Consider the following 12529-nt stretch of genomic DNA (forward strand, 5'->3'; position numbering starts at 1 on the left):
TTGAGATTATAATCTTATTTCCTATTCCGTGATGAATAAATGACACTCTAAATGATTAAATATCGAGGCACGCTGTATCTCATATGTCATTTGAGGGCCCTCTTCTGGAGGAAGTCCCGCCCCTTCTCGCCACTAAATACTCCCGTTGGTTTCCGCACACGTCAATCAAGCAACAGCCATGTCTAGATTATGGGTCAGATAGAAGAGCAGCGGCTTGAATCCGTTTGACTCCAGTGGATTTGCTTCACCATTTTACCGCTGGATGTGTGTGTAGGAATAAAGCGACGCTGGCAGACAACGCGGCCCCTGCGTCGCTTCTTCTGCGCCGTTTGTCCGCGGAGATAAACGACGATGTTTGTCATCAGGCGCTGAAACAACTGACGGCGCGTCCGTGGAGCCGTAGAAAATAAAAGGGTGTTTCTCTCAACCAGGCTGTCAAACATACAGAGGGACCGTAGATGTGATTCCTCTCCTCGGCGGGCGCCGTTTGAGACTGAAAGATGATGTCGGGAAAGCATTTCAAGGCTCACGAAGTGAGCTGCTGCATCAAGTATTTCATCTTCGGGTTCAACATCATATTCTGGGTAAGTCCGCGTTTTGTTTTTTCTTTTACGACCTCAGGCCCGGGGTGTCCTCGGCTGAGCACACTGACAGGACATGTTTTTGTTCTCCATCAGCAGGAGCTTTCATGTCTCATTCTTGGAGAGTCGTGGCCTTTATTATATATATATATATATATATATTTTTTTTTTTTTTTTTTTTTTTTTTGTCCTGCTGGCTTTCATGGGTGGCTTCATCGTTGCAGTGGGCTGCCTGCTCCTGTGCACTTGCTCCCACTGTCAGCTGTCAGCAGGCTTTTGTTGTTGTACCGTGGTGTTGTCAGCGTCAGCGTTGGAGGAGCTCCGATGAAGGGCTTTCCTGACTGTCAGTCAACATCGTGTGTTTGTTCATCTGAGGACATTTTTATTGTATTGTGTCAGTGATGTTTGGGTGGGGGGCAGTGCAAGCTGCACTCAGAGCAGTCATGCTCATCCCTGGCCATCCTGTGCCGAGTGAGCTGACAAAACATCTCTTGTGGTTTGGACTCTCCAGTAAACCCCATCAGGAATTTCTGAAAGTCCCGCTTTGGGCCTCCAGTTGTCAATTTTAATGCTTTTTTTTTTTTTGTTTTTTTAAAGGAGGAGAGGAGAGGAAGATAGGTCAGACATGCTTTTTTATAGGTGTTAATAGTGATAGCAAATGGCTTTAATAATGTCATTTATTTATGCCAAGTATTATGTTAGTGTGGAGGAACACCTTATTTGAAAGTAGTTGTGGAGCATTAAGGTTGGGGCTGAAATGGCTAGTGATTTAAAGAAGAAAACAGTAGAAAAATTAACTGGCAACTATTTTGATAATGGTTAAATGTTTCGAACCGTTTTTTAAACAAGAAGAACTAAACATTTGATGGCTTCAGGTTCCACAAATTATGTGAATTCACCTCTTTTGTAGGTCTTACATTCAATAATGTTGGGGTTTGTCAGACAAAACAATCTGCCTGACATCTGCTTGAGCTCCAGAGTACTGTGAACCGATTAAACACATAACCCTGGTCAAAATTCAAATTGTATATTGCAACACTAATGTAAATAGGGGCTGATGAGGGCTGCAACTACTACATTGTTTGAATAATGATTATTTTACTTTTTTTTTTAAAGATGAATCAAAAGTGTTTAGTCTTAATAAATGTCAGAAAAGTGAAACTGAAAGTGTAAATGTTCATCACAATACTCTAGAGCTAGAGGCGACTAAACTCTGACCTATTTAATTTACAATGATGTAACAAAGAGAAAAGCAGTACAACCTCACATTTGAGAAGCTGGAACCAGAGAAAGATTTCCATTTTTGCTTTACGATTGACTGAAATTATTATATATCTCTTTGTTGCCAAATATTTTCTTTCATTTTCAACAATGCTTTTCCTTCTATGACATGTAATAATGTCTTCGGTAAAAAAGACCTGTACTCATACATTAACCTGAAAAACATTGCAACATTAAACGGAGAATTATCGCAGTAAGTTTCACAGACAGATGAAAGATTTACTATGTCTAATATCTGCTGCCCTTCACGGACTCTGAAGAGGAAGGCCACCTCTGAGGCCCAACAGAGGTCAGCCGGCCATACAGTCAATGGTACCTTCATCATTCATGTATTATTTGAGGAAGTCTGTCAAAAGCATCTGTTCCTCTTTCCTCTGCATCGCTTTCATAAATAATCCCTTGGAAAGTTAATCTGCAAAGTGATGTTTGTCTGTTTAGGGGGAAATTTCATCCTTTCCTTAATTTTCTTAATTTTTTTTTTATTAAGTCAAACACCAAATCAAATCACGTTTATCGTTCTGTTGACATTTGAATGACAGATAAGTCTTAAAATGTCCAATCCACGATACCTGAACTATGTGTTAGAAGTTTGACAAAATAAGTACAAGGTACACATACTAGCCTGAGCTTGTCCACGTCTCACAGTCTTCAGATAGAGTTTTGTTCTGTTTATTTGAGAGTTGTCATGTCAATATGTTCTGACATCCTACAGTTTTGTATCTATTAAAGCCATCAGACCAGTCCTTCAATTATACATTTTACAACTATCCCAAGAGATACAAATCTCTCCAGTAAAATTTTAAGTTCTTAGAGCAGAGGCTTAGTTAATCAAATTCTCTTAAATATCAGTCTATACAACTGGTACAACACCAAGCACCCACAACTACTGTAAGTGTTATTGTTTTTGTGTCAATAAAGGTGCTATTATACAAGAATGCAAAGTATAGGATATTTGTAATAGCTTTTAGTATTGCTGCATAACCGTGACATCACTTTAAAAACGAGACCTTCTGATTTCCATCTATAGGACGTTGGACAAGTTTTCCAGGAAAATCCAGGGGACATTTGTGGTCATTCCCGAGTGCCTTGCCTCAATGCCTCTCTTTCGTTCCCCTGCAGCGCCAGCGCAGTGCAAAACTAGCTAACATTAGCGTAGAAATTAAGTCTGCTAATGTCAACAAACAACATGCTACCAGCTCAACACAGACTCCAACATAGACTCCATATAAGAACAAAAAAAAAACAAGACATAAAAATATAAAATGTAGTGAGGCCCTTCCGACCAAATGGAAATGTGACCAATGGTCTTAACACTAGGATCAACATCAGCTGATAAAAATATTACACTTTATAAACTCTTTTTATAAAGCAACGTAACGTTCGTCAAACTATAGTCTCTCACTGCCATACCTATATCCACACTTCGTTTTAGTGCTGTGCCAGCGCTGGAGAGTCAAATATAGTCTAAAATGTAGTTTGTAGTCAAACTATGTAATTTCAGTTACCTCATCTAACAACATTATGCAGGTCAATCACATTTGCTCTTGTAGTCGGGACAAAGCCTGGTGCGCCGCTGCATTGGTGGACCAATGGACCATCAAAAGATCTACCATCATTTTTATCATCCCTGTCAGTCTCCGTACGGGCTCTCTCTGTGTGCCTGTCAGTTGGGGTGTATATGAGAGCATGACCACATATGAAATATGAAAACGAATATGAAACGAAGAAAAAGTAAACAAATTTTGCAAATGTGTGATTGTTTTAATACATGGCTAAAACGACTCATAAATTACAAATTCATAATCATGTAATTATTATTCTTCAAGGCTGTTATTATTATTATAGTTAAGTCTAGTTCCCAACTTGAAATGTGGTTTTGAACTCTTAGGCCCTGATCAGACAGGATGCGGTTCATGCAGTGAGATGGGTCTTTGTTTTCTATAGGCAGTAAACGTCCGGGAGCCTCGTCTTTTTAGATGCTCAGAGCACCTCGTGCTTTTGCAGGAGCTCTCTGAACACCTCAGGTTGAGAGAAGTTCAACTCATTGTGCAGTCATAATGTGCTCAGGCTGTTTAAAGATGCTCTCTAATGTGGGAGTCTCCTGCTGATACTGCAAACTGAAATGAGAGATATTTAGTAATGGACCTCTGCCAGGAAAATCTCTCTGTGGTTTCTTTCACTGTGCATCTGTGTGATGACTGAGTGTTGCAGTCACAGCAAAATAATCCTGCTCTCTCATCTCTCTTGCGTCTCTCTCCTTCACCTCTTTCAGTTCCTTGGGGTGGCATTCCTTGGCATTGGGTTGTGGGCATGGAGCGAGAAGGTAAGTTTTATGCACTTATTAACTGTGTGAATCTTTTCCCTTATGGACATCTGCAAATAATTCTTAAAATAAGCGGATCATTTACATCCACCACTTGTCGTTTACGCCCATCTGTCTGCAGGAAATAGAAGCAGCGGCTTTACTCTATCAGAAAGGAATTTAATGCTTTCTGGTGGGACATCCGCCTGAACAATGGACTGAATGTATCTGATGCATTTCACAGATTCATTCATGGTGTACTCTTCGCCACTGGGATTATAAAATGGGAACAGACACTCTAGTCAGAGTGTCTTGACTTTCCCTGAAGACCCTTTAAAGATGAAGATTATCCCTTCATCCTTCCCATGTGTCTGCACCTAACAATAGTTTTCACTATTTATTAATCTGGTGATCATTCTTGTAATTATTCAAAATAATTGTTTGAAAAGTTAGAAGATAGTGAAGAATGTCATTCATAATTTGCTAAAGCCCAAGGTGACATCTTCAAACATCTTGTTTTGAGTGACCATAACTCTAAAGCCCAAAGAGATTCAATCTACTCTGATAAGATAAAAAGAGCACAAATGGAAAAAAAGCACAAATCCTCATATATGCAAAGCTGGAACAAACAAATATTCAATATTTTTGCTTAATAAATAACTTAAACGATTAAAGGCATAATTCATTTTGGGAAACAGACTAATGAACTTTCTTTACAAGGTGCACCCTGCAAATTACACATCAAAAGCTCATTGATTAATTGATATGCTAAGGTAAGCTAAAAGGCTGCTGGCTGCTGATCCATATTTACTGTACAGATTGATTCTATGAAACAATTAATCATGTTGACTCCGTAGTTGCATTATTCAAGTTGGGTTTTTAGGTAGAGTGTATACCTACAAGCTTCGAAGCTTACCAAACGTATTCCCTTATTTAAGAAGAATCTTACTTGCCTTTAGTAAGAACAGTGGACTTCAATGTGATTTCATATTATTTTTCTTTGAATAACAACTTTCTCTTGCCCTCTTTTGCTTCCTCACCAGGGTGTTCTCTCTAACATCTCGTCCATCACGGATCTGGGGGGTTTCGACCCTGTCTGGCTCTTCCTTGTGGTGGGCGGTGTCATGTTCATCCTTGGATTTGCTGGTTGCATCGGAGCACTGCGAGAAAACTCTTTCCTGCTCAAGTTTGTACGTTCCTTTAAGCCTTTGTCAGAGATGTTTCAGCCTTCATTGGTTTCATAATAGCCTTTGTTAAATTCAAAGAACTGTTTGTATATTTTCAGTTCTCTGTGTTCCTGGGTATCATCTTTTTCCTGGAGCTGACTGCAGGAGTCCTGGCCTTTGTCTTCAAAGATTGGATCAAGGACCAGCTCAACTTTTTTATAAACAACAACATTCGGGCGTACAGGGACGACATTGACCTGCAGAACCTTATAGACTTCACCCAGGAATATGTGAGCACTCACTTTCTTTATCCTAAGTAGTGATTTTCCCCCAGTGTTATCTTTACCTAGTGAGAATTATGGTTGTTCATTTCTCTGGGACATTGTTGACATATATGTGAGGTTTGGTTGTCTGTTTGACCTTGCAGTGGGAGTGCTGTGGAGCTTTTGGAGCTGATGACTGGAATTTGAACATCTACTTCAACTGCACTGATTCGAACCCGAGTCGAGAGAAATGTGGAGTACCCTTTTCGTGCTGCACCAAAGATCCAGCGGTATGTCTCCTCCAAAACACAAGTCAAGTCAAGCAAAATTTTATTTATCAACAATCTGTACAACATCATGACACACACTGTCTTTAGACCCCCTAATTGGACAAGGAAAAAATCTCAAAAAAACCCTTTAATTGAAAAACTGGAAGAAACACCAGGAAGAGCAACAGAGGACGGATCCCTCTGCCAGGACAGACAAGCATCCAATACATGTTGTTCGTACAGAAGAGAGCAACAAAGTAGATTTACAGTGTGGTGACAACATCATAGATAGCAAAAATTAATGAAGAGTATGATATGGGAGTACAGCGAACAACTTCCAGTTGCCGCCAATAGATAGGACCTGAGCCAGGACCGTCCGGTCCTGGCTCAGGTCCACATCACACCACCACCGCATGAGACTAAACCAAGCTCATTCATATGTCTAAAAGAAGGAAACAAACTCACAGAGGGAGGAAGAGAGAGAGAGAGAGACAAGAAGGAGGCTGGGACTCCTTGAGGATGAAGATTTAGATCCAAAACATCTGGAATGAGGCACCAACAGCCAGGAGAGGCCAGAGAGGTCCCAGGACAGCTGATGGTCCAGCACAGAGGGAGAGAGGGAGAGATAGAGGCATAGGTACACAGCATGGACACTCGTGCTTGAGGGATTAAACAACAGAGGTTTGGAGAGATGCATTATCAAAAGTTTACTGTAGTCTTGTTGGCAATAGAACATAGATTTATGGAGGTTTTATGGAGTAAATGAGACTAGCTGGCAAGAGGATGGTAACTGAAGTAATCAAAGGATAAGCCACTGACTAAAGTGAAGGCATATGTCTTTCTAATTCACAGCCAATACATTTCCTTGAGCCTATGGGGGTAATTTAGTGTTTTTGGAACTGTTGAGGCCTTTCCATTGCCGGCAGTTGGAGGGGAAATTGTGAAGGTCCCCCCTGTGACGGGTAGCTCGGTTATCTATGTCCTCCAGAAGGCTGGCTGATGTTGTCAACTATCAAGGCTGACTTCCAACAGGATATCCAGGCCTCAGTGTTTAGTCCTCTCAGACTCTGCCAGCACAGCAAAGTCTGAAAGCGGCTGGGAGGAGTTACCTTGACCAAGGCAATTTCTTTTGGCAGAAAAACACTGTTAACTGCCGCTCACTTTTTAAAGCGGTGACAGCACCCTGTCGCAGCAAAACAGACTCGCTCCACTTTAATGAAAGTTGCACAACAGTCTTTTTTTATTTGCTGTCCCAAGGTTGTGCTGTTTCAACAAGGTCATCCTCTTTGAGAACAACACTTTGTGGCAACTAGCATCAACAGAAAATGGTAGTTGAATCACACAATGTTCCCAGAGGTTATCACTTGCTCTGAATACTGACTCTTTTTGTCAAGCCAACCAAAGTATTTTTAGTCTGAGCCATCAAGATTTTAGCACGTAAGAGCTTGACACAGAAGTTTGTTCTTGTATTTTATTATAACTTCATGGCACGTGTCGCTGAGCGGTCTAATGTAAAACAAATTGAGTTTCCCTTAAATTAAATGTGCTATATAAACAACACTTTCTTGCCTTTAGGTCCTTGAGGCCAAGTTCAAACTAAGTCACATGTCTTCATCAGGAAATTGCAAGACAGTTGTTTTAGTGTCTCTGACTGAAGACTATTAAAATGACTCTTAGTTCAGAGGATGAGGCTGACATTTTGCTATATTTGTTTTACTGTCATCAAATACCATAAAAGGATGTGTTTGTCCATCTGTCAGTGCTTTCTGACTTCCCTGCCTTGTTTATGGTTCTTAGCTCCAAGCTCATTCCATCCCACTGAAGAACCAAATCTATTTAAAATAAAAGGGTCACAAATATGGAATTTCATTTAAAAAAAAAAAACAAAAACAAAAAAAAACACCTTTTTACTCAAACAGAAGTTAATAGTGCGTTTATGTGTTTTTAATAGTTTTGTGGAGTGCTATGGCACAGAGGTATAAGCTATATCATGCTTTGGCTACACAGACCATACGTGTTTTCCTTTGGGGAGTTTTTCCTTGTCCGATTTAAGGCTCTAAGGACAGAGGTTCATGAAGCTGTACAGATTGTTAAGCCCCTTGAGGCAAATTTATCACTGGCTTATTTATTTTTCGGTTGTTTCAGGGTTTTATCATGTCAAAATGTTTGTCAAGTCTCACAGCAGCCAAGTCCAAGTGAGGTCTAAAGTCCTAATTTTTATTACGTAAATCTGACTCAGAAACAAGTGTTAAGTTTCAGGTCTACAGCTCTGATTCTGTGCAGATTTACGCAACTTTAGTTCATGGGGACCACTGCTGCCCAGTACATACCCAGAGACCAAACCCACTACGGTGAAATCATCAGATACAGTGTTTCTGTTGATGCAATTTTGCAGCTTGTTAATCTTGATAGTGACATATTTGTATCATAACTGTAAAAAGAAGGAGGAAAAAAAAGTCCAGGATGAAAACAAGCAGCATCAACTTGCTGACATATGACAAACTTTTGTCTAAAATATCTTGAGCTGAAATATCTTTAACTTTTGAAAAATGGAAAGCATTAACTGTCTTCTCTTCACAGGAGGATGTCATCAACACTCAGTGTGGATACGACATCCGAGCAAAAACGGTACGATAACTCACACTGATAGACTGAGACTAAGACCCTCATTTAAAACTAAGTTGGTGCTATAAACCAGCATGAAGACTGGACAACGCTCTCGCTTATTTTGCCTCAGGCAGGTTTATATGGCTATGCATGAGGTCATCAGGTACTCCACCCTGGGCACAATATTCCTCTTTCAGTTTGTTTCCCAACTCCGTACTCTTCAGAATACAGCAGCTGGCTCTCCATCAGCACTTTCTTTGGCTCATGCGGTATTACTCATGCCGCAGCAATGCAATGAGACCCCTCCCCCATCATTAGCCTTGGCCTTGCTCCTCAGCAGCATAATGTAAGGAAAAGACTGTGTTTGTTTTTCTTGACTTTAAATGTTAGAAAAAAGGCAGAGTGAAGGAGTTTTAATGAGTCAGAGCAGAAAAACAGCAAGCTGAGTGCGTTCACACCCGGGTAATGTTAGTTCAGAGGCATTTTATTGTGAAGGGCTTATGAGGAGACCACAAGATGAAAAGAAGTCATCTCCTAAAAAGTGCTGTTAAAATGATGTCAACTGTTGCAAAGTAAAACAAACCCCTATGGGATTGCATACAGTAACTCTTAACATTTAATACTTTTCAAAGGATAATAAAAAAATGTCATCTGCATCTGGATATTAGTCTATAATATTGGTTTGAGTTGTGTGTTTTGTCGATGCTCTTCCAGGACTCTGAGCAGCGGACTTTCATCTATATCAAAGGCTGCGTCCCTCAGTTTGAGAAGTGGCTTCAAGACAACCTAACTGTGGTGGCAGGCATCTTCATTGGGATCGCATTACTACAGGTGAGGAACAGTGTGAACAGTTAGTTCATTTTTACATCTGATCTCTGTTAACTTCATGAACCCAACATGTCACTTTTTTTGTTTCCGGATTCAGATTTTTGGCATCTGTTTAGCGCAGAATCTCGTGAGTGACATCGAAGCCGTGAGAGAGAGTTGGTAAGTATCAGCAGCTCATTAATTCAGCTGGGAACAATTATTTCTCAATAGTCAGTAATAACGTTGTGGAACATCACATACTTGGACCTGCTTGCGCATTGTTAATGTGAGGCTGATGCTTGAGGCCTTCATCATGCTCCATAAACTTTGCGAGAAACCCCCACTTAACCTAAACACAGCGTCAAAGAGCTGTTAGCAAGTCTGGTTATGTATTTGTGCATTTTATGTCTTGATTTTATTGCACTTGTTCTCGCAGTTTGTTCACCTAAGGCCTCCACTGAGTCTCCAAAGCCAAGATGGATGTACCAGGTAAGCACTATTTGATTTTATCATTAACATTGCAGTATAAACTATTGATCCACTGTCCCCTGTGGATTGTCTTTATACTGAAATGTTTTTGTCTTCTACAGGACTCTGCAGGTTGGACACCAGCAACGAAGGGAAATAAATTAATCAGCTAATGTGTCCAGAACCAAGAGTCTCATTCATGTGTACATAATAAATTTAGAGTTATTTTTTAGAGTTATTTGTGGCCCTATTTTTAAATGAAGCACAACCTCTGAAATGTACCGTAGCTCTCATACAATACAAATTAAACAAATGCAGTATAGGCAGGTATGATGGTAAAGTGGCTTACAAGATAGCACCCAGTTTAGCCTGTAATGATGGAGGATGGGGTTATAACTTGTAAGCAGGACACAGTGAAGGTTCGATTTTTTTGTTTTCTCTGAGGTAGCACTTCATTTATAAAAGGGCCTTGGTTTTATATGTCTCACAGCTGCAGTTTTCAACACTGCATGCAAGGGTGGTGTACAAAGCTGAAGTGATTCTGGAAATGCACTGCATGCCTATTGTCTACTGGTAGGACATTGGCTCTCCTAACTGTATTTCATTAATGTTAAGTATTTTAAAATATTTGTAAAATAGTCACTAGTTTAGAGTGAATCGGCTGGTTAGCACTTTGTTGAATGTTTAATGAGATCCACTTAAAGCTACGGAGGATTAACTTAAAATTTATTTCCATATGTGAGTATTCACACTCATATCACACAGATGCATACAGTTTGTGAGCAGGCTGAGGTGGGAATAGTGGGATCATGAAGGGAGGTTGTGGATGTAATAGATTTGTATGAGTTTGGCATTGACTTTCAAGAAATCTTGAAAAATACTGAAAGAAACCAGAAGATGTGGCACGTTAATAAAAAAAGAAATTCAGCCTTAAGCACTTTAATCTTCATATAAGAGAGATCAAGCTCATTGCAGCCACTCAGCTTTTGTCACAATTGACTGTTATTGTAGTCAAACAGCAGCCACTGGAGGGGGTACTTTCCATAATTAAAAAAAAAAACAAAAAAACAAACAAAAAAAAAAAAACTTACAAACTGTGTCTGTAACTTCATGGTGCTCCAGAATTGTCAGATTCATCTTGAATTTGTCCAAAAACAGTCTGTTGTGCCATTCCTTGCACATTACCTTCACCTTATTGTCAGTGTTTATTCACTTTCCTCTTTTGCCTTCTGCCTAACTGATGATACACCTTTTTTGTTGTTTGCATTTATTTTTTCCTGTTTTGATCTGTAAGTTTTCACTGGAAAATTGGGATACAAGCTATTTTCAAAGCTCATAATGAAAGGCATGCTAGTACCTCCTGGTGGCAGTTCACCGAATTTATAGCCTACATACATATAGTACTTGAAATCAGGGCACACATGCTCTCTCACCAGCATTATTTTTTAATGCAAACTTGGGAACTAAGATACAATTTATACGTTTTCATTTCTAGACATAAACTGGGTGCATATATTCTACAGTCCACCTGTAACGGAAAAGCATAGCATGGAAGTCAAAGCAGCCTTTTCATCTAAAATCAAAGTGAACCTGCAGCAGGTTACTGAGAGCTTTTCCTTTGCGGCTTACACAATATATTTGCAGTTTGAAATCTTATTCTAAATGTATAAAGCCGCCATGGTGTCAAATATCCTTTATTTTCCCTCTCAAAGCTTCATATGATTGTTGGTGTTTACTGATCACACTCGTTCTTACCACTCAGTGCCATACATGTTATTTCTACATACTCCTGATTATAACTCTACTCATGTTTCATGTGTACTCCTGATTCTTGTAAATAACTGGATTGTGACAAGTTGTAAATATATATCTTAATAAATGTGTTTCTTTGTACACTTTCGTCTGTGCAAACTTTATCCAGATTGTAACGTGATATTTTGGTGATCTTGACCTCACTTGCTCATGTACTCTTTAAATTTACTAATAATATTTACAGTTGATTGTAGCTTTTTATCAGAACAACTTTGTCTCTCTGCCGCTCATTTGTTGTCTCAGACTGGTTTCAGTTGTCATTTGTGGATTAGAGTTGGGGTCACTGCACCATGGTCAGGGAGGGGAAAGCCATATCATTGTCACAGAGAAAACAACAAAGATTAGTGGGTTACACACACACACACACACACACACACACACACACACACATTTCTTTCAACACATCATGGATAATTTGTAATTTAGATACCTGGCTTTGATAAGTGTATCTATTTGCTGTGTTATCAGGGACTGCTTGTGTGACCTCTGATCTGAACCTTGGACAAATGCTCAGTGTTACTTCCGGCCCTTTAGTCTCCATAGAAAACAACAGCAGACTCGTTACTGCTGATATAATCTACACATTGGGGAATTCATGTGGTACTTTTATGGTGCATCTGAATTTTTAATCATATTCATGATGCTTTTTCTGGGTTTCTTTCTTTTGTGCAGCATCTAGTAACTTTGGTAAGAAAGGTTCTATGTAAATAAAGTATATTCTTATTATTTATATTTCTATATGTAGACTTAATGTATGACCACTCAAGTAATGTTCTTATTATGCTTAAATGGTCTCTATTAAGTAATTGTTTTGTACTTTGTTTTCTATTCTGTTCTTTGCGATATTTGCTATACAATAATTCTTCATTCAGCTTTCCTTTCCTTTGTTTGCAACAATTTTTAATGGCGACAGGATCTTTATTCAGGAATAAAAAGTATATTTCGTTTGGCAATAATCTCACAAAATAGAGGA

General features: G+C 39.4%; 1 protein-coding gene across 1 annotated transcript; it reads left to right on the forward strand.

The window, feature by feature from the left end:
• Positions 1-163: 163 nt before the first annotated feature.
• LOC139636889 (tetraspanin-5) lies at positions 164-11637 on the forward strand. Its single transcript, XM_071505279.1, has 10 exons — positions 164-584; positions 4135-4185; positions 5208-5354; positions 5450-5620; positions 5758-5883; positions 8443-8490; positions 9184-9300; positions 9395-9456; positions 9713-9765; positions 9867-11637. The coding sequence occupies exons 1-9, from the start codon at positions 501-503 to the stop codon at positions 9723-9725; spliced, it is 819 nt and encodes a 272-aa protein (XP_071361380.1). The 5' UTR covers positions 164-500; the 3' UTR covers positions 9726-9765; positions 9867-11637.
• Positions 11638-12529: the final 892 nt, after the last annotated feature.

Source organism: Trachinotus anak, unplaced genomic scaffold (assembly GCF_046630095.1).
Source record: "Trachinotus anak isolate AG129_WGS33_773 ecotype Australia unplaced genomic scaffold, CSIRO_AGI_Tana_v1 ptg000019l, whole genome shotgun sequence".
Taxonomy (NCBI): Eukaryota; Metazoa; Chordata; class Actinopteri; order Carangiformes; family Carangidae; genus Trachinotus; species Trachinotus anak.